General features: G+C 38.5%; 1 protein-coding gene across 1 annotated transcript in view; it reads right to left on the bottom strand.

The window, feature by feature from the left end:
- Positions 1-15,696, bottom strand: part of LOC107741256 (transmembrane protein 132C) — a 292,083-nt gene extending 276,387 nt beyond the window's left edge. Inside the window, exon 1 of the mRNA XM_016553957.1 lies at positions 15,028-15,696. Coding sequence (XP_016409443.1) covers positions 15,028-15,127 — 100 coding nt within the window. The 5' untranslated portion in view covers positions 15,128-15,696. The remainder of the gene's footprint in view (positions 1-15,027) is intronic.
- Positions 15,697-23,958: the final 8,262 nt, after the last annotated feature.

Here is a 23,958-nt window from a genome sequence, read left to right as displayed (position 1 = left end):
GAGACTGAAATCACCGCGAGCACCACGCACCCTTCAGTACAGGGCTATTCAATTGGCGGCCCGCGGGCCCAATCTGGCCCGCCAATCATCTTCTTCCGGCCCGAGGGAAGAGTACACGCAGGTCGCACATAGGCCTACACCTTGAATTGTTTTTGCCAATTTTTGTCCACAAGGTGGCATCACTGGCCTGGGCCGTTGTTTCACACAGCCAAAAAAGAAAAGGAAGAGACGCAACAACAACCTACCGGAGACAGCTAAATCAATAAACGGCAATGTTGACGAGCTCTTGTGTGAGGGGGTTATGAGATATCCACAACTCTAGTTTAAACGAGTTTAAAGACAGTGTTATCGGTCATAACTTCTGGCGAGAAATAGCGCAGGCACTGAACGAAGATGATTATCACATGGAGTATAGTTTGAAAGGCTGCGCGTTCAGCTGTTCACATTCGCTGAGCCGCTTAAACCGACAAAAACACACAATTATGCCAAAACTATAAAATACAATTTATTACAGTTTATGTGAAGATTGTTTTATGTTCACTTAATTAAAAGTTATATTTTTCAGAGCCTACTAAATGTTAAAAATAATGTCTTTCAATTATACTGTAATGTTGAATGGCTATAATTAATGGCTAAAATTAAGGTGAAAATGCAATTAATCGAGACGTATTGGTATCAAAAATACTGGCCTTTGTTAATAATAGGCTACTTAGTAAAGAGATGCCATTAAACATATTTAAAATATGGGTTGTTTCTACATTAATTTGGAGGCTCAATGTGAAATTATGACAATATATTAATATGCAATTAATCTTGATTAATTACAGAAAAATGTGTGATTAATTAGTTTTGTTTTTTTAATCTACTGACAGACAGCACTAATGTTTTTTATAGATGTTGGTGTTGGTAATATTAGTTGATTTTACTGCTGAATATGCATGTAAATTGAATTTCAAATTTTATAGGCCCCCCAGAAAGAGATCAGGACTCTTCGCATTTTCTGCATCGCGTAAATCATAGGGCCCTATATAATGGATGTGAATGCTGAATGGTTTCACTACCAACATTTTTAAAAATTCCTACAGGTTTTGAACAACATGAGGGTGAAATGATAACAAAATTTTCATTTTTTGGTGAACTCTTCAAACGTGTTAATCATTTTAAATGATACTAGTTAGCTAGTAGTTAACTTTGGCAGCCCTAAAATAATACATATAAAATAAAAACTAATTCAACAAACTAGAAAACTCTTGACAAACAAAACTAATGAAAATAATTAAAATAATAAAACAAAATTTCAAAACTTATCTAAATCACCCAAGACATTATGCTAAACTTCTCCTTTTGTGTTTCAAGGATGTCACATTGGTTTAAGCAAATGATAACAGAATTTTCATTTTCAGAAAACAATTCCATTAAGAATAGATTCTCTGTATTGTTTCCTGTGGTAGTACATGTATGAACAGACACACACATGCTGAAAATGAATATGAATGTGAATATTAAAATGCAAAAGGATATAAGCAGTCATCAGGGCCCTCCCAAGTTTAAGCTCCAAAAAAAATGTGCTTATTCACCCAGCCTAAACTGCACTTCCCACAATTCTCTGATGTGTTTTTAATTTGACTGCTCCTCCAAATATCTGAGGCACCACATTACACAAGAACAAAAATATAAAAGAGGAAAGAACATGAAAAAGAATTCTATAGACAGAAAGACATGCACATTAGCTCTGTGCTTCCTCATCACAGCATGGTTAGGCTTTGGGAGAGCAGGAGAGATTGAAATTGGGATTGACGGTGTTTTCTTTTTCCGGGGAAGCGTTCGGCTCTCTCTGTCGCCTCCAAAGCCATTATGCTGATATTTGTGCTATTTATTCCCCTGCCTGGTAACAGCTCTCAGAGGAGCCATGTTGGTCTTCGTAAAAATGAAGTGCTTTTGTCTGTTTATTGACCGTTTTAATAAAAACTAAAATTTAAAGAGTACTACTGACACATAATCTTAGCCCACTGGTTCTCTCTCTGACTCATGGTATATTCTCTCTCTCACACACACACATACACACAGACAACACTTAGCCTGTCTGGCCCAGTTATACCCTTTGGCAAATGTACAAACACACATGCACACACAAACTCACACCAATCTGATCTAATCCAAATGGAGTGGTGAGGATTTCTAACCTCTGATAATGAATGTAATTTCATTTTTATCCCAGGGACCTTCCCTAAGCTTTGCCTGAGTGCCTTGGTTGATGTATCTGTCTCTTTCACATGTATGTGCGCACAGACACGCCATGGACTTTCTTAGCACTGGGACCAATCAGCACTAGTGGCAAACCAATATGTGTTTTTAAATACAAAAAACAAATAATAGAAATAAGTTACAGCAAATAAATGACAAACAAATATGCTGAATTTAAAATGTACGCTTGTTTCATACATTTTTACTCTAAATTTACTATCAAATATCTGAAAACAAAATCTTTGCAGTGTGCTTTGAGAGTCTGTGCTTTCTCAGTCTACTGGTTCTGTAATGTGAGATGTGTGTATAGGCAGATGAGGGAGAAAACAAGGAAAAACTTTAAGTCCCTGAGTCCTGCCGGGTTCGAGACAATGCTGTTTTTGGTAAGAGAACCAGAATACATTACATATCTTGAAATTCAAGCAACTGGGTTTGGCTCAATGACCTAGAAGGAAACTCTCTCAAACTTGCACACAATGCAAAAAAACATGAGGCATGTGTTTATTAGGGATGCCTGCTAAGACAGGAATCACTACATTTATGTTTTTTGTTCAAAACCCTTAATGCTAGGTAATAAACTGCACTGTTTGTGCTGCGGATATGAATGATACTTCTAAAATAGCACAGCTCGCTGAGAAGTGTGCTATTCTAAGGAATCAGACCTATGATTTCCACCTGGAAGATGATAAAACGAAAAAATCCTTAGACTAGCATTGAAGGAGGGACCCAAGCTATATCTAGGGACCAGAATATCAGAGACTTGCAAGGGGGCTCTTTTGACTTGCGCCAGTAAGCAACCACCTAGCAACTGTACAGCAATGCTCTGCCAACCACCCAGAACACCCTAGCATCATTCCACCAATTTCAGAACTGGAAGACAGCACTAACATTCTGTAAAAATGTAAAAAATAAAAAGAAGATAGTCAGTTCTATTTTAGGCCTTTGTCACTGAGAGAGAGGACAAGAAAAAGTGCAGAAAAAAGTATAAATCACAAAAGTTAGACTTGAACTTGTGTCGCTCACATGAGCACCACAGCTCCGACCTTTTGTACTTTTTAATGACGTCAACAGATAAAAAGACAATGAATGATTAAATTGGATGAGGTTTGGGTTGAAAGAAAGGTGAGGAGGCTGAGGAAGAAATTGATGCTACCTCTCTCACTCTCTTAATGTTCAGTGCATTGTTCTGCTGTGATTATATGGTTGGGAGTTTGGGGATGCAAAGCTATTTTAGACAATTACACACACACTGAATGTTGAAAGAAGTACAAGCGCTCTCAGTCTCCTTCAGAAACACAAACACAGAACCTCACTTTCATACACACACTTACTTTCACTTTCAAAAGGGAATGCCCACATCATTTAGACTTCTTCCAATGCTCTGCATACAAAAATCCATGTAGTTGGCAAAATATACATTTCAGAAAATCCTCTATTTTTCACACAGCCTCTAACCTTCCCACACACCTAAAAAAAGTACAAACCCTTCCTGTTGGATACAAATTAATAGGAGAACCTGTGTGTATGCATGTACAGGTGCATCTCAATAAATTAGAATGTCGTGGAAAAGTGTGAGCCAAAATCATCACAATTAAAAGAACCAAAGACTTAAACTACTTCTGTCTGTGTGCATTGAATTTATTTAATACACGAGTTTCACAATTTGAGTTGAATTACTGAAATAAATGAACTTTTCCACGACATTCTAATTTATTGAGATGCACCTGTATGCAGTTCTTTCAGAACAGTTTGGGGGGAAAAAACTTGCTTACTTTAAACCTGCTAAGCACAAGAAGCATGAATTATTTTTTCAATGATGAGAGATTGTGAAAAAGAAAAACCAGAGATGAGGATTCTCCTCGTCATGTAAAGGCTTCAGGGAGGAGAGCAGCAGCTCAAAACTAAAAGATTTTGTCTCTGATCTATAGAGACGTGAATGAGTCCTGAACAATGATTTTCTCTCTTTCTCAATTTCCCTCACTCTCTTTTCCCTCCCTCTTGAGAGAGACCCATACAGACTGATCTTCAATCTTGCCGTCTGCTTGTAGGGATACTTACAGGTTAAGCCCTGGGTTAAACTTCACTCTACCGCACAGTTCTAGATGTCCTTTCTGCCTTAACAAGAGAGAACAGGTTTAACAGAGAGGGAAAGATCAGAGACAGAGAGAAGACAGTGAGCAAAATTTAGAGTGCATGCGGAAGAGCTGTATGACAGCAAAAAGACAGGTAGTGAGGGAGAAGGAGGGATGAAAAAAGGGAGACAGGTAGAAAAAGAGAAGTAGGTGGAAGAGGAGAGACACAGAGCATTTGACTGCAAGTGGAACTCAGTGGTAATAAAAACAACTCTCTTTTCCAGCTTTCTCACTCTTTCTCTCTTTTGCCATCCTTAATTACCTCTCGCAGGAATGGCAAACGAGTAAACAGCATTTAAACAGCCAGCTGGGAGAAATAAGAGATACGGAAAGCAGAAAGAACTCTGAGCAGTTTAACAGCGCGTGGACTGAGGAGAGGAGTTCATCAGCGTATGGTGACATTACAGAGACGCAAATGGCCAAAAACAAAACATCATCACAACAATAAAAGCTAATTTTTAATAGGGGCCAAATAGGTTTTGCTATTGTCAAAGCCCTTGTTTATATACAAGGAGAAGGGTGGCAGATGGATGACAATGTTGATCTAAATAACAATGCAATACTGTATAATGCAATTTAATAATAGAAAATATGACACGCATACAAATTGCTGAAATTATAAAATGTAATTATATAATTATACAAAACGGCAATTAATTAGCCTGGGTGATATATATAAGTCTTATATAAGTCTTTATATATGTATACACATACACACACACACACATATATATATATTAGGCTTGCTAAGATAGTCGGTGTTGATGATGTTACCAGTGTTTAACCGGTCCAGTGTTAAGCCTTTCGTCATCAGAAGTGTCCGCGGTGCTCCACGTACAACAGCGCAGGCGCGAGGTGAATGTTGAGACAGAGCGAATCAAATAGGTGATACTGTGCATGTGTCAAGCTCGTCCGTCCGTGCTCATCCGCGGTTGAGTATACTTTAAAAGCTGTGTGGACGCACGCAGCTGTGTGCAAGAAGGAATGGAACGCGGAAAGTGAAGTATACCCGTGCCTAAGGAGCGATGCAGACGTCAGATGATAATTCAATAATTAATTTTAAAAAGTTATAGTAAAGACTTATATTGTCACAAAAGATTTCTATTTTAAATAAATTCTGTTCTTTTTAACTGTTTATTCAACAAAGAATACTAAAAAAAGCATCACAGGTTCCAAAAAATATTAAGCAGCACAACTGTTTTAGTTAGTTTTAACATTGATAGTAAATCTGCATATTAGAATGATTTCTGAAGGATCATGTGACACTAAACACTGGAGTAATGATGCTGAAAATTCAGCTTTGCATCACAGGAATAAATTACATTTTACAATATATTCGCATAGAAAACAGCTGTTTTAAATTGCAATAATATTTCACAATATTACTGTTTTTTTTCTTAATTATGAGCAATTAAGTTTATTCTGAAAATTTTGTGAGACATATAATCCCTATCAGCTTGCCTCATGAATATTAATAAGGTGATGTAACTGACTTGCAGAAAAGGCAGGTAAGTGGGCGCTAGCCATAGAAGAATTACCGCTTGAGCCTTCATTCAGTCCTCTTACCGATGCAACTGGTTCACACCAAGCAAAACAAAACTCTTAAAATATGATGAAATTATACAACAGCACTGAAACAACCATCAATCATTTCACAAGGTGTACAGGTGCATCTCAATAAATCAGGATGTCGTGGAAAAGTTCATTTATTTCAGTAATTCAACTCAAATTGTGAAACTCGTGTATTAAATAAATTCAATGCACACAGACTGAAGTAGTTTAAGTCTTTGGTTCTTTTAATTGTGATGATAAACCTGGGCTTCCATACCACCTCAGTAGTGCCACAAACTGATCACCTCCATGCTACGCCGAATTGAGGCAGTAATTAAAGCAGAAGGAGACCCTACCAAGTTATTGAGTACATGTACAGTAAATGAACATACTTTCCAGAAGGCCAACAATTCACTAAAAATGTTTTTTTTATTGGTCTTATGGAGTATTCTAATTTGTTGAGATAGTGAGTTGGTGGGTTTTTGTTAAATGTGAGCCAAAATCATCACAATTAAAAGAACCAAAGACTTAAACTATTTCAGTCTGTGTGCATTGAATTTATTTAATACACGAGTTTCACAATTTGAGTTGAATTACTGAAATAAATGAACTTTTCCACGACATTCTAATTTATTGAGATGCACCTGTATATTAAGTGCTGCTTTGTACTTTTAAACAATTGCAGTCTGTATACTTGGCTACGTAACAAAAACTGGCTTCGTACCATCACTCCTAACATGTTAGTAGACCCACTCAGAGCACTGGTGCTATAAAGAGGTACCAGCAGCAGAATTCTGAGTGAAAGCAAATATCACAGTTCTCTTCTACTGCACTTACGTAAAGTTCCCTAAAGATTACACCCCTTTCTGCCTCCTAAAGCAGAGGCTGGAGAAGAGAGAGCGGAGGAGAGAGGGAAAGGTAAGTGCTGTAGGTTTGTCTTATCAGGGGAAAGCAGACGGGAATATCTCTGAGGCCTCGGGGTGAAGGGAAATCGCTGCTGCCATTTCACCCACAGAAAGTGAGCGAGGGAGTGAGAAAGGAAAAGAGGGGGGCAAAGAGACAGATGGGTTGTGGCACACACAGGCAGCGCCCGCTGTACCCTCTCCAGTGCCCCTCTGCCATAATGAATAACATTATGGCTGCATGAAATGTCACCGGTCCCACCCCACACCCCCCCAATCCCACCTCTCAAGACGCATGGAGCCTCAAAATGTCAGATGTGCATCAATATCATTGTGAGCGTGTGTGTGTGTGTGTGTATTTCCATGTGACACAAGGACGTAGGTGTTAGCAGAGGTGCATTATTATATACACACACACGCACAAGGATGTGACTGTCTCAGGGACCGGTACAGTTAGTAGAAATGCCAACAGTTTATCAGAAATTTCCATGGATGGCATAAATCACACATTACAATCTCCATGATATTTAGGATCATCAGCTGCTCCATGAAACACTGTCTCAGTTTTATGTCAGTGTTCACAACATCAAAAGTCATTTTGGGGAAGAGTATGTTGTGCTACCAAACTCACGACATATAGTACATTTTTTTGCAACACATCATGGATCAACAAAACAGCATGATCCACTGCCGTAGGACCAGAATAACAGAGCTAGAGTTGATAGGGTAGAGTGATAATTGTACATTAATAGGAAATGAAAAACAGAAGTAGCAACAGATCTTTTGTTTTCTGTATTGTTATGTGCAGCCGAAAGTAACGTATCAAAAAAAAATGGTTCTATCCATTAGGATTTTGGATTGTGGAGAAGCAGGGTTTAAGCAGACTAAATGATTGGAGAAGTCCAGCATTCAGCACCAGACAGAAATCTGTTGTTTTCACCGGAAGATCGAGTTGTGACATTTTGATTAAACATTAAGAAGTCAAAAAAGTAAATAAATAAATAAATATATACATGTATTAATCATTCAAAATAAGATCTATAACATGCATTTACAAAATAAATATCCATCGCCTATGACTGACTGTATTCATCCTCTGACTGCATGAACCGAACCGTGACATACGTACCATGATGGTTCGGGACAAATACATGTACCGTTAAACCAATAATATATATATATATATATATATATATATATGTTAAAAAATTATTTAAAAATATTTCTTAATGGAAGGGCTAAGAAATTGTTCATTGGGAAACAAAAGCTGAACTACTGGGAATTACATTCTATATGGTTGTGTATTTTCATAAATAAGTTGACATGACTTCATCTGCTTCTTGTTATTCTAATTGGCTAAATGAAATTGTTTTTTTTTTTAATCAAAACTATTTATTAAAACAAAACATAGACCGGGTTGTTCATCTGACCAGCAACAGAGAGAAACGGAAATTGCCAATGAGAGGGCGTGAAACATTCAGAACATACTCTTGCACCATGCGGAATGTTAATTTATCGAAACAGTATTATTATTTTAGACGTCAGTGCAGAGATAACAGGTAATGTTTTAGCACATTAACTGTTGTATTTCTGAGCTATAAAGGTGATAACATCACAATGTCACATGAACATTGTATGGCACAAATGTAACAAGAACAACCGTTCACTTTTTCTTCATTCAGAAAATGAAAAAGATATACATTAAATAACAGGGCTCAGCACTAAGGATTTTTTGGTTCAAATTTTTACTTGCCCTGCCAACATTTTCACCCACATACACACACACACACACACACACACAATAATCAAATAAATAAATAATAAAAATAGTTGTTGTTATTATTTTTTACCTATGTTTTCTCTTATTGTAATAAATAAGCTTATATGACACCAACATTTTAGATACCAATTAAATTGTACAGTTCTTGATTCCAATTCAATACCACAGCAAAAACTAGCCTAACAAATATAAAGTTCAAACATTATGAATACAAGTGAAAATATTACAAGCAATAGCACAATTAAATATTTAGAACAAAGATACAAATCAAATGATGCTTTAGGTTTTTATGTTTGCAGGTGTTCAGGTATAGAAATTGAATAATCACATGCAAAATAACATTGCATATTCTTCACTCAGTGATGCACCAATCTTGATTTTTCATGGCCAATTCTGATGGCCTATATTTTTTTACAATCAATTTGCCAATTGATTTTTTTTTTAATTGTTATTGTTTTTAAGCAAGAGACAAGAAAGAATGAAAATGTGAGTACATGGACAATATGTCTATTAGCAATATTACACGACAAACTATCTGAAGCCATTTGAAATTAGAGGCAACCACTGCATTTTAATCACGAATGGATCAAAAAAAAAAAAAAAAAAAGCACACATGCAATGTGCAGTTTTTGATTTAAATTAAGATTGTATAATTTAAAAATCTGAAGCAAAAACAGAATGGTCCTTAGCTTTGTGAAATGCATAAAACATAACTGCGTGAAACAAAAATAGCAGACGGGCTGAATGAGATGAAGATTCACTCTTTGACAGCAGGTGGCGCTTATGGAACAGCAGCGATACAGCGTTTCCTTGCTTACCGCTGTAAACAAAGCAGCGCTGTGCTTATAAACACTAATATGCATTATATGGAGGTAAGGCGAAAAGAAAATTCCATCGAAACATTTCTGAAGACTCTCAGAGATGCATTCATATAAACCCCCACATATCTGTCTTCCTATATTTCGAGAATCTCGAACAGTGAGCTTGATCTGCCTGGTACAGTATTTTCTCCTCTTTACAGACTTCATAAAAATTCCACACAAATTACATTTTGGGAAATGATTGCAATGCAGTTTGTGTGCAACTTTCCCACACTGCTGATTTATAACAAGCAGGCGGTTCTTCAAGCTCTTGCGTGCCATCTGAACTTGCCATTCTTGCTTTGGGTTGGTGCGCTGATTGTCTTCTGCTCTTTTCTGTTGTGACGATTAGCATTGCATTACCGCGCGCGCCCCCTTCTGGATTGATCGCCTATGACTGACTGTATTCATCCTCTGACTGCATGAACCGAACCGTGACATACGTACCATGATGGTTCGGGACAAATACATGTACCGTTAAACCAATAATATATATATATATATATATATATATATATGTTAAAAAATTATTTAAAAATATTTCTTAATGGAAGGGCTAAGAAATTGTTCATTGGGAAACAAAAGCTGAACTACTGGGAATTACATTCTATATGGTTGTGTATTTTCATAAATAAGTTGACATGACTTCATCTGCTTCTTGTTATTCTAATTGGCTAAATGAAATTGTTTTTTTTTTTAATCAAAACTATTTATTAAAACAAAACATAGACCGGGTTGTTCATCTGACCAGCAACAGAGAGAAACGGAAATTGCCAATGAGAGGGCGTGAAACATTCAGAACATACTCTTGCACCATGCGGAATGTTAATTTATTTCTTTCTATTTAAAGTTCACCAAGGAAGCTTTTATGTTGTGAACAGAAGCATTATTTATCTATTATTGCATCGCAGGCGTACAGAGAGCAGTAAGGTCACGGCCAAGCAGACAGACCATCTGACAGAACTTATGCCAGGCAAAGTGATGGAGTGATCTAATGCCAAGATGAGCTGTACGCATACACACAGCACTGTGCGCGCTCCACCCAACTCTGAGCAAAGTCATTTAGGTCTTAACTGTGTGTGTGTGTATCATGGTGCCAAAACTCAGCAGGACAGGCCAACATGTTGAGAAGTAATCACCCACTGAGGCCTGCGGTTAACGAGAGCCTCGATCCATCACACACACACCTTAGTAGAGCCACAGTTGAGGTCAATGCCTATACAGACACAAAAGCCTCATAAATATATAAAATCCCATACAACAAAATCACCAACAATACTTCACAGACCACTACACAAGTGCTCTCTAGAGGAACGGAAAATACTGACACATTGAGTGGTCTTCACAACAGCACAATGACTTCACGGTGTTAGTTTTGACACTGCTGCTTGAAGGACATTGTATTTTGTTTTAATATTTTCACCCATCCTATTATAAAGAGAGTTGTTTTTCTTACTGCGACGGAGTTGGCCTGAGAGGCATATCCACCGATCTCTCTACGGTAAAATAATTTGAGAAACATTTCATTTCCCTGAAAATGGAGCAGCTTCTTTATTGCCCTCCGAGCTTCTATTTGATTACAGATTACAGATTTCATCCATCCTCCCTCGTTTCTGTCATCTCATTACCCGTTGTTCTCTTTCACATCTCTTAAATAGATCATTGCTTATTTTATTTATATTTCTTCTCTCCTTATAACAGCTCTTTACCCCCCCCCCCATCTTTTCTTCACCGTCATCTCTATCTGAGGTCATCAGTATGACAGAGTTCAGGTAAACACTGACAGAATCACACTTTCTCCCAATTTGCATAATGAGGCCTATTTGACTCTAATTATCCTAACAAGTAGCATCACCCCTAAGCCTCTCATCACCCTCTTAATGAGCGTTAATTATTCCATCTACACAAACAAGAGCCACCTCTAACACCTTCAGTATCCTCTTTTTTTACCCTCCTTCACTCTCCCTTTCTCACATCACCGGAGAAAGAACCAAGCCTAATCGATACAGAAAATTGCCGTACTGAGAAAGAAAAAGAGAATGATAGCCAATTAGTAACACAAAAGTGCAACTCTAATTTCCTGAGCCAATACCATATGGCTACAATACATCCAAAAGAGAATATGTGAAGTCTAGCTGATGATAATGCCAATAATTTCTCAGGCATTCTGAGGGCATGTACGTGTTAAATGAACTGCTGGCCGAGAGTGGCTAATGACAGAGAAATACCTTCCAGCAGCCTGCAAATAGATGGAGCAAAATGGAGGCGAAGAAACAACTTCTCAAGAAAGCAACTGAATAAAATAGAGCTATGCATATGTTCTTAAGTCATAAATCTATTTATGCATGCCTTCTTTATCAATCCATCGAGTCTTGATTTTGCTGCCAATTTGTAACATAGTCTGCTTTTCTTCTTCAGTCTGGCTTTGAATTTACCCACATGCCCTTCCCTAATGCAAAAATCTCCTTCACAAGTCACAGAATGAGTGAATGAATTAATAAGTAAAGCGGAAGCATGTGTGTGTTCTCACCGCTATACGCAAATTTCAAAAGTCCCACGGTACAGTCATGCTCCAATGATCTAATGATTTTTTTACCCTCCTCTTCATTCTTCCTTTCTGAATCCAACTGAAATCAATTTGCTGAGATGAAAGTTTTCAATTTTATTACGTTTGCAAAATGGGAACTCGCTAACTGGTCTTTCTGCAGCTGTAATGGAAAATCATTTCGGTCTTAGCAAACTTCTTTCTCTCCGCCTCTGAGGTTTAGAATTGACAGAATCGCATTTAAGTATTTCGTATGAAAACACAACAGAGGATTTCTAAGGAAACATTTACCTTTAGACTCCCAAATAACAATGCTTCTTTGTTCGGGGTTATAGAGCCATCTTGGAAGTGGGGCTATCAAAACTGATGAAATTTCATGCAGTCACTTCTAGGAAATTGAAAGGAGAAAAATAGAGGGGGAAATGAAAGAAGAAGGGGGGAGAAAGAGAGAAAGAAATCTTTCCTTTGGGAGTTTTATTGTCTTCATCTGGGTCATTATCTCAATTAAAAACATAGGAGATAATGATCACAGTCATTACTTTCACTCATCTGCCCCCCTCCTGTCCACTATCCCTCCTTTCTCTCTGGATGCCAATCTGTGGGGAAATACCTTCTTGATTACCCCTCTTTGGCTATGGATTATTAAAAGCACACACTCACAGCTCTCACACTTCTAGCTGTGAATCTTGAATTTAATCTGATTAATTTAAGAAACAAAGCAAAAATGCACTATTTATTGCTTTGCTAGAAAGTTTGTCAGCAAGAAAACCCACCAAGGGGGTGTGTGTCTGTGCGCATAAGCATGCTTGAATGCCTGCATGGCTGTGTGTGTTTGTATGAACGAGTAGAGAGAGAGAGAGCTAGCGAAAGATATTTAGGCTTCACAGTCTCCCTAGAGCAAATAATCTCCCTGGTGTCAGCCAACCTTCAAACATATGGGCCCCTTGCTCGGCCTGGCTCGCAGACACAGCCAGTGTGTGTCTGCACGTGTACAAATACGTGTGTGTGTGTGTGTGTGTGGCAGGGCAACTGTGTTTGACAGCCTGATAGTCTGACAGTTTTAATAACACCTCTGGTTTTATTACAACTGTTCAGGCCTGCGGTTGAGCCCCGAAACACACAGATATCTGCCCTCAGACGCAGAAGGGAGGGGAAGCTGAAGATGAGAGATGTTTCACAGTCAGTTTTCGCACAGCTAGGAAAATGAGCTTTAAGCCCTACTTGGAAGACGGTCCTTCTGTAAACATCCATCTGCTTTTGTCAATTAAACTCCTAAAACTCCCTGAAGCAACAAAAACCTTTCATCCCACAGATTTATTGATGGCGTCGCTGAGAACAGGTGCGTTTTCGGGCCTTCAATTGCAGACAAATTGCAAATTTGGTGTAACTCACTCACAGATCTGTCTCCTCAGTCATCAAACACTGGCACATCACACAGACACATGCACATTATAAGCTGTTTTATGCTTCTTGCTTCTATTCCTCATATGCTGTGCAATTTGAACAGTCCATCCTACTATATGTCAGCAATTCTGTAGTCTAAAAGAAAAAAAAATTAACAACTGGCACTTTCATAATCATACTGACAGACACTAACCTGCAAACACTGCACAGTTCTCTACAAACACAAATCTGCAAATATTCCTGTGGATATTGCACAGTTCACCGGACTCAATTCCATGCATTCAAACCACATGCTGTCTGAACATGAAAGTGATGAACTTTTTGGATGCAGTCCATTTCACACAGCAGTATGAGGCCACGTTTGCTGGGAAGGAGGCTTGGGGGAAAAAAAACGTAATGATGCTGATGACAGTTTCAGTGCTTGATCAGCAAGTGCTGTCTCCAGAGTCAACAACTCTGATACCATCCAAGCCCTCACACACTTGGACAATCTTGTCATCCCTCACGTTGGAAGATCTTCAACACATACTTTCTAATTTTGCAATCCCCCACACTTTCTGTCTGTCTCTATCTCACCCCCACAGCCTAATTGTTTGTATGACATACCCAGTTTAAGACTTGCTGGGATAGTACAAGTAAAAATAGATGTGAAGGCCACTGTGGGTCCTCAGCTGGAGAGGATGAATAAAAACAGCACACTGCTGGGACACAAGTCTGCTCATTTCATCACTGCCTCTTGCTTCTGTGGACAGTGAAAATAGGGTTGCTCACCTTTAGCACAGCAAATATATTTGTGTGTATACAATACTCACTCAAATATAACAGTACTCTCCCCATAAATTATTTAAGAAGGCTAAAAAATGAAATGCATCTGTGTTACTTACATCAGCTCATTTAACAAGCTTTTATAAATTAATGACATAAACAGAAAATACTCCTGTGAGAAGAAATCAAGCTTACTTTCATTTACACAGTAAGATGTTTTTGAATTTGCGCATAATAATCTAAAGTAAAAATAAAAAATAAAAATAAACAGCTAAAACATTACACATCACGCACTCTTCCTAAATGTCCGGAAGAAAAAAAATATGCTCGTCTCACTATCATAAAACTGTTATTTCCGAACAATATTTCGTGCAAGACGCTTCAATCATCCTATTTCTACATCTCTGTCTTTCCAGCTAACTACATGCATGTATAATTCATGATAAGACTGCAAAACAACAAGGTGAGAAACCAACATTTCTATTATTTATACGCTTGGCACAACAAAACCACACCGCTGCTGTCGCTGCGCGCCACAGTCTCTTCCAACAACCAAACGCACGAGTCACTTACCACAGTAGTGTGTGTATTCATCTATAAATATTTCAAGTGTAAATTAAGATGTTAAAATGGGTCAAGTGGAATAGGGAGCAGCCTGCACCAACTTTTTTTTTTTTTTGGCATTCGCGCTACAGCCGTGAAAGCGCACTGACAACTGGGCTTAATAACAAACAGTTGTTTGAATACACGAAGGATGCTTGTCATTTTTATCATGCTGGTTATATTTATTCTGCACGATTTGCATCTCGCAACAAGTTTTGGATGTGCGTAAATGTTTCTTTACCTCCGTGGAGAGACGCGACGAGGAGCGCGTGCAGTAACGCCATCCGTACAGCGATCATCTTTGGCTTTCTGGGTAGTAGTATAATGTTCGAAAACGACATTATGAATAGTCTAGTGTGATAAGTTGTTGAATAAATAACATAATCCTGTGGAAAGTCATGTGATATTGTAACTGGTTCGACGGCAGATTGGCGTTGCTGCGGTCCCCAAAAATCCGTGTCCTTTAACTATCACCAAAATTCCGTTAGAAACGAGAATCAAACCCTTCCCTAAAGTAGTAAAGCGTTATTATCAGCCAGGGAAAGTCACTGTCATTGTTCCTCTGGTGGTGTTATTATTCCTTCAATAAATGAAGTTTGGAACACAAGTATAGAGGTCCGGACCGGTGGCGTAGTGAAGTCACGCGCCGCAGAAGTTGGTGGTGTTCTCCGCGCGAGCTCGTGGGTAGACGCGCGTCCTATGAATCCGTCTCTTGGCGCACTGAAGCGCAAAACCACCGGCGTTCGCCGCTGACGCTCTCTGAAATGTTCCCATCGCTCCTGTGACGCAGCTTTTGCGTTAACATGTCTGATTTTCCTCTTCGCTTTCCCTAAATGAACTTCCTCGCGTAGCTCTCCTGAGACAGAAAGGCCAACAGTCAAGCTGGCACTCCAGCGCTAAGAGATGGAAGCGCGTGAAGAAGAGGCGAAAATGGATGACAGTTTAGCTAGCCAATGGGGTTTTCCGACAGAACAGGTGCGCTAAAAAGACAGCCAATCACAAGCAAGGAAAACCCCTCATCCCTGCAACCGAGGCTGCAGACAGATTAACAACAACAGTTTTCATTTTACAAAACGCAATTTTTACGCACTGGTTTCTAATGTTTATTAAAGGAAGGAAAATGATTATATAAAGCTTTTATGCACAACACAAGCCTTCCAAGAGCGGACAGTTTGTAATTTAGATGTTACAGTTAATTTATGGCTGTACAAATATGACTTTGGTTCATATTCACATGCTGACAGGCTTAAAATTAATTTAAATTTTATCTACTGAAACTAAAAAAAAATAAAGCAACCAAAATTGGTTTGCTGATCTTAGCTGGTTTAAAATGGTCTCCCAACCTGATTTAGTTGTCCTGACCAGCTTAAAATTCTCAAAATCCCTCAAAACTAGCCAACAACCCAGAGTAAAGACCAGATAACCTACCTAGGTTGGTTTGAGCAGTTTTCTTATTCTACACTCTACATTTTCTCAGTATATGTATACCCTGGGAATCAAACCTATGACCTTGGCTACATGTACGTAAAAATAATGTACTTCAGGATATATTTTAAGTATAAGAAAAAGCCTATTTAGTGGGAACCTCAGCATAAGTAAGTGTGAGTCTCTGATCAAATAGAGGAGCAATAGGGACCCCTAGTGAGGACTAAATGAATAACTTGTCTCTGTGTGTGGTCTAAATGTCTTACCACCTTCCTATTTTTCCTCTTTTTATCCATGCATTTGATGTTTTGATTTGTGAATCTACTAATAACATATAACAAAACATGAGTTGAAATAAAGCACTCCTTTGATATCCCCCAAGACATCTGCATCTGTACACACTGTCTTTTTTCCCTCTTTTCAGTTAAATGCTAAACTAATTCACTTAAAATGAGGCCTGTTAACTTATCTACCTTTCTGATGATAACAGGAGCTGTTTTTTTTTGTTGTTGTTGTTGTTTATTTGACCATGCTTTATTTTTTCTTTGGCAGGCGGAATATTTCCAGCTATTGAGTGTGTGAATGATGAATGCAGCAAGTGAATCCGATGCATTCTGTTTCTTCCCAAATCTAATCGCCAGGCCCAGCTTTTGGGATCAATGTTTTTTGGCCCAGATTTCTGAATGCGCTGCATTGTGCATTTAGAACAAATACAACTTGCTGTCTTGTATCTCTCTGTCTCCCTTTCTTGCCTTCTTACCTTCCTCTAGTATATGCGAATACACTAGCACACAGGTATCCATAACCCTCAGAGACCCAAGCACTGATATTCATGTTTGTTTTTTTTCTCCACACTTAAACATGTCTTCAGGAAGCCATTAGTTATAAAAACCTTTCATTTAGGCAAAATTTGCATTGGGTATTTTTGGAGAAACATTGCAAAATTGCAAAGCTGAGCATTTAGGGTTGCAAAATTTCACAGATAACTTTCTGATAAAGTAAACATTTTGAATTCACAACAGTTCAGCATTCAACAATAACAGTAAGGATATAGTCATGGAAAGTTGAGAAATTTCACTATTTGACCATTTAAATACTTTAATGAAATCATATCAAATCATATTTTATAGGGATGCTCAATATATCGGCCACCATATCGGTATCGGCTGATAAATGTTCATTTTTACTGTAATCGTTATCAACCCGATAGGAAAATTTGCCTGATATATTAAAGCTGACAAATTATACATTATTTCCTTCAGAGACACTACAGATACACACTGTTCGACATGATGGTTTTGAATTGCTTGAAATATAATTGAAATCACTTCGAAAAGGAAAATACAGTTAAGTGTAACATGAGTTATGATTATCATTATGATTAAGAACATCGCTGTAAAATAATGTTGTGGAATCTTTGTGCGCCCGTGTTTTAGCGTGTACAGGAAGAGCGCATCCACAACAGAGCTACACCTTCAAGGCTAGCACAGTTAAGTTTGCTTGTGCATTTGCAGCCTTTTGTGCAACTTTAATATTGTGCCTGTGCATTGAAATATTGTGTTTATTTTTATTTAATAGTCTCAGATTTTTGTACTTTTAGCCTTTTCCCCATTACTAGCAAGCTGTGGCATGCAGTTAATATGCTCATTTTTCCCATCAAAACTGTTGTTGTGAAAAATTTCCAAGTGTCAGAGTTCATAAGAGCATATACAAATTAGAGGGGGTTTGCTCTGTGTGTCAGCGATACTAAAAATCACAATTTCTTCCACACCACAAACTAATCTTTAAACCACTTTTGGGACACCATTTATCATCTTGGGAGACTACATAATGACTAAGTTAACAAAAACGCCTTTAATTAAGAGCTGTTTGTGATGACTACAACGATTCCCTAAAATAATGAAGGCACAATGTGGCTGTCGCTAGAGGAACGTCACCTAGCCTTTAGAGAGGACAGCAATCAGCAGAAACTGCAATGATCCTTATTAGAATAAACACACACACAAACACTATAGATACACACACCCATGACACACCGAACATGAGCCCCGGTGCAGAGAGGCAGCTCCGTGCTTGTTGAACCGTACCGCATATATTAGAATCTCATTAACAATGGGTGAATTGCAGGGCTCAGAGGGCATGCTAGCAGGCACATCGCTGGGGCGGACAGACCAGCAACACCGTGTTACACACCACAAGGCTCTCATACAGTTCATTAGTTAGTGAAACAAGCCCTCGTAAGCTCAAACGACACTAGCATCCAAATTACAAAGCCTATATTCCAATTAAGAAAGGAAGCCACACACAATTAAATAATTAACTGATGCAAATGAACGGCATCATGTAGGCCATCAAACCAATTGTGTTTGCAGTGCAGCGTGCAGCACTTTTGGCTCTCCTGTGTCACATAACGAAGGAATCAAAATGAATATTACAAAATACACTCATAAGTTTGTGATATGTAAATTAGCTGTGGTTCATCAAGTAAGTAATGACCTATAAAACATGTTATCTCGGCCTCTGAAATAGACGAAATGCAATCGGTCTTTGAAACGAATGCTTTTCTTTCTCTGCACAGAAATGAATGTTTTCCTGACTGAGGGCCTCCAGCCCTTTCAGGATCTCTTACAACCTGATCAATTACGCTCTTGAAAAGCTGTTGTTTAAATGCGCGTCTCCTCAGGAGATGCAATTTACCACTGAGCATAAATCAATGCCGACGAGAAGGGCTAATTCAAAGCCCTCATTTGATGTCAATTTGGCCCTGACCGTGGTCCGTTTATAATGACTGAATGTGTTGAGAGTATATTACCCGGAACGGAGCCACAAAGCGTGTGCAGTCATAACTTCCTGGTCTCTTAGACATCGAAAGCACATTTCCATATTGCGCCTGTCCAGAATGGTTTGTTTACTAGCCTCTTTGGATGAAATACAGGTGTCACGAGTCATCAATTTGCACACGACTGGAGGTGTGAACGTTTCTTTGAACTGGATCTTGTATTCAGGGAAACGTTGAGTACTCCACCGTCTCACGAGGGAACACTCATCTGAAAGGATCTAGAAAATGCAGCCAAATCATTTCCCATATTCAGCACCAAACTGTTACTGGCTCATCTGAGATCCATAATGATAAAACAGAGAGTGGAGATAAGAAGCAGGACATGACCATTAAACTGGCATGCGTGCACTCTAAAAAATGCTGGGTTAAATATAACCCAGCGCTGGGTTAAAAAGGGACAAACCCAGCTATTGGGTTGTTTTGACCCAGCGGTTGGGATGTTTTGAACCCAACCGCTGGGTCAAAACAACCCAATAGCTGGGTTTGTCCCTTTTTAACCCAGCATTTTTTAGAGTGTGTATTATCTGTAATTCAAAGAGAGGATTTTTCAAACTCCCTAGAATTTGGAGCAGATTTTCTTTTGTCTTTGTCAGTCTTTTGTAAGCATTCAGAAATTTTGAGAGTCCTTGTCTGGCCCTGTTGCATTGCATCTAATTTGACAGATAAATCACAGGCTAGAGGATTAATGTAGAGTGCAGAGGTAAAAGATCAAAGGTTAATGTGAAGAAGGTAAGATTGAGAGGAGGTCACAGCAATGGGAAATGTAAAGTGAGGAAGTATTCCCTCTAAAAATGGAAGCTGGAGCCATCGTGCTGTAACGTGAGCTATTTATGGGAGACCGAATGAGAACACCTAGTCTGGCAGTTTACCATTTTTTGTAGCCAACAGAGAGACCACTGAAAACAAAGAAAAAAAACTGCATGGCCTAGTGATTCCAAATACAGAACATCATTATGACACATACAAAAAATGCATCTGAAACACAGTAAATAATGATAATATTTAAGAGCTGAGCAGACGAGAATGCCAACTTAAAGTCGTAATTCCCAGAGAGAAACATACTTTGGACCCACTTTATATTAAGTGGCCTTAACAACTATGTACTTACATTTAAATTAATAATTTGGTACAATGCACTTATTGTGTACATACATGTTTTTACATTGTACTTATATTTTAAAAATTCCTGCATGTAATTACATCTGTAATTAATTTATGTAATTACATTTATAATTACACAGTTGACCCATCCCTTACACCTTAACCCACCCTTAAACCTACCCATACCAACAAACCTGTCCCTAACCTTACCCGTATCCCACCTCAATAGCAGCAAAAGTGTTTTGCAATACAATATGAACACAATAAGTACATTGTACTTAATTTTTGATGTAAGTACATAGTAGTTAAGGCCACTTAATATAAAGTGGGGCCCATACTTTAATTAAGTTCTGATGTAATGTGTTGGGGTCATGTCAATTAAAGAAATAAATTGTTATTGATCATAGTTGTAAGTGTGAATCTTCACAATTTAGGCATTTTGTGTTCTGTTGATGAAGAATAGTGATTAAGCTTGCCAAACTAAACTATTGATTTTGCTGGTAAATGAGGAGACAGATTAACTCAGCTACATTTCCACTAATTCTCTGGAGCTGAGATTCCCAAACAAAGGTTTGTGAACTGTGTTTATTCACATGCAAACCGCTCATGCTCCAGTGTTGTCGGTGTCTCAGAGTGGCTCAGTTCACAGTAAATGCAGCAAACTCCATCTCTGCACGTACTGTGAGTTTAACATGCATTTATCAAAGCAAAGTTCACTAGGTTCATTTTATTTACACATTTGAAAAAATAAAGCTTGATGATTTGAAATGTTAAAAGCTTGAGGGTTTGAACATTTGAGAGTCAAGAATTTAAGCCATAAATATTAGTGTTATAACTTGTAGTATAAAATAATGCATTATTCGATCAAATATTAATTTTTATTTTACTGTACAATTGCAATTTACAACAGTATCCGTCTATGTTTATAATTAGAGTTAAAACAATTATTATTAGTAGTAGTAGTAGTATTAGTATTATTATCATTATTATTATTATATTTGGTTGGGTTCCTAAAAACACCAATCTGACTGTAATGTGGACAGAGATATTATCACAACTAAGAAGATGTTTGGATCCACTTTAAAGTTAAACTACAAATGTGTTGTTAACTTACTGAAATATTTACTTGAAGTACTAAATTAATATTTTATGTCTAAAGGGTTTTGATGACAAAAAGTTTTGAGAACCTCTGCTCTCGGGCAGAATGATACAAGGCACAGATAAAGCATCTAATGTATATTATATTAGATGATAATAATTCGAGTATGGGACACCATACCTGGCTACACGTCACTCGCTCACTAACTAAAGCATCTAATGTGCACCTAAAGTGCATCTTTCACCCTTCATTATATTTCATTAGAGCAAAAAGGTCAGAATAAAATGGACTGAACGCACTTAAACTTATCATTAAACCAATAAGATTTCACTGCGGGAGGGACTATCTAGCATTACGCCAAAAAAGTAAAACCAGGCAAGCAACAAAACGTCCTGTAGATCATTGCAGCCATGGCTGGTTAGTACAAAAATTATCCTTCCTTATCAACATTTAAACCCCTGCCACCAGTCTATTTTTAATAATAGTTATTATACACTTTTATCATAGTTTTATCTGTGAGTCTGCAAACACTAACCCGTCCAGTTCCACTTCATAGTTTTCCCCTCTGTCAATTTATCCGACATAATCTGAATAAATCATTCTGTTAGGCTTTTAGGTCTAACTCTGCCAAAAAGTAAGCCGATCAACAAACAAGACCCCTGAGCCGAGTGCCAATCACTGAAATAACGATAATGCGAATAATAAACAAGAAATAATAACAATAATGACACACGTCCCATGAATCTGCTGTTAGTGGGGAGTGTCAGTGAAGCGTGATTCAAGCAAACATCTCACTTGCCAGTAAATTTCCCTAGAGAAAGCATCCCACCCGCAGAAAGAGAGAGAGAGAGGATAGGAAGATAGACAGATTTATTAGGAAGAGTGTAAATATTAATTTTGATCTCGTCTCACAGTGCGCAAGGACTTAATTACCCTCATTTGCATATAATTGCGTCCCGTGGGATGGCCCGCAAGGCATGACTCACAGAGCGAGACGTTGTTTTGGTCGTTGTGGTGACGAACGTTGCTCATCAGTCTGGCTAAAACCTTGTAGTGATGTCCGGTTCGTGAACGAATCGTTCGATTTGGAGCGACGAGACATGAACATTAAAACCCATTACAAACGAGGCATTTGTTGCATCCAGTGGGGACATAATTACTGATTATAATGACTTATACTGTCTTTTTACGCGTTGCGTTGCATTGCGCCGCGTAAACATAAAACTCTGTCTGCATTTGTGATCGGAGAAATGACAAAAACAACAAGTGCTACTCTACTGCCCAAAACTCGCGTTTGAATCATCAGTGGCAACGAAAAACACACTTAGCCTGAGGGGAAGCCCCCGGCTTAGCGTGCACCGAGGCCAGGATAGAGTGAGCTGAGGCGGGCTGGACTCCGCTTTGTCCAAGGTGAAAGTTGATGTATTCCCTCAGCGACCAGCACAGATCAGCTCTAGGCATGATGAAGCGGATATCGTCCTCTTTTGGAAGACCAAACAAAGTAGTTTCGCTTTCACAACGAAAAACACAGCGGCCTACCGTGTGCGAAAGCCCCGGCTTAGCCTGAGCTGAAGCCGGGCAAGAGTGAGCTGAGGCGGCGGGGTCGAGAACGGCAGTCCCGGCGAAGGAGCGGTGAAAACGGTGAAAGCCAATCCGGCGACCCACAGCACTAAGTTGATGTATTTCCTCAGCGACCAGCACAGATCAGCTCTAGGCATGACGAAGCGGATATCGTCCTCTTTTGGAAGACCAAACAAAGTAGTTTCGCTTTCACAACGAAAAACACAGCGGCCTAGCGTGAGCGAAAGCCCCGGCTTAGCCTGAGCTGAAGCCGGGCAAGAGTGAGCTGAGGCGGCGGGGTCGAGAACGGCGGTCCCGGCAAAGGAGCGGTGAAAACGGTGAAAGCCAATCCGGCGATCCACAGCACTAAGTTGATGTATTTCCTCAGCGACCAGCACAGATCAGCTCTAGGCATGACGAAGCGGATATCGTCCTCTTTTGGAAGACCAAACAAAGTAGCTTCGCTTTCACAACGAAGCACACAGCGTCTTCACGACATGGCGGCAGCGGCAACAATAATACTACAGCGAGAATAAAAGTTACGCCTTCTTTCTTTGCGTGAACATTTGGGCAGCGTTATGCAAATCTTCCCACATAGTGAGGTAGATATGTGGGGGCGTGTTAGAACGAGCCGTTTTAGGTAGGCGTGGCTAACTCTTAACTTTTATAAAGAATATCTCTTTGGATTTGAGACTTTAGTCTTTGCAACTTTACAGATCTTCTTTATGCACCAAGAGCTTGTAACACTCCAAAGAGAAAGGAAAAAATGAAATCCCATCATATGACCCCTTTAAAGGTGAAGTTTGGTTTATGCATCACTAGCTTTACAAACAAAACTGCAAAAATTTAAGTTTTAGTTCTCTCTTCTCTCTGTCATTTGAGCTTAGTCAACCAATAATGCACATTTGAAAATTGAAAATGTAAAAAAAAAAATTTTTTTAAATATATTTTGTTATTCAAAAACATTCCAAATATATGTTTGACAATTAAAATATTATTTAAATAATATTAAAATATAAATTAAAATATTTTTCATATTTTGAAGAAAATATTGTAAAATAAAAAGCTTTAAAGTACACTACTGTTCAAAAGTCTGGTGTCGGTTGGACTTTAAAATATTCTTGAAAGAAGTCTCTTATGCTCACCAA

Source organism: Sinocyclocheilus rhinocerous, unplaced genomic scaffold, assembly GCF_001515625.1.
Source record: "Sinocyclocheilus rhinocerous isolate Xijiao unplaced genomic scaffold, SAMN03320098_v1.1 scaffold615, whole genome shotgun sequence".
NCBI lineage: Eukaryota > Metazoa > Chordata > Actinopteri > Cypriniformes > Cyprinidae > Sinocyclocheilus > Sinocyclocheilus rhinocerous.
The sequence above is the reverse complement of the archived record's forward strand: the minus strand, read 5'-3'. Positions and strand labels throughout refer to the sequence as shown.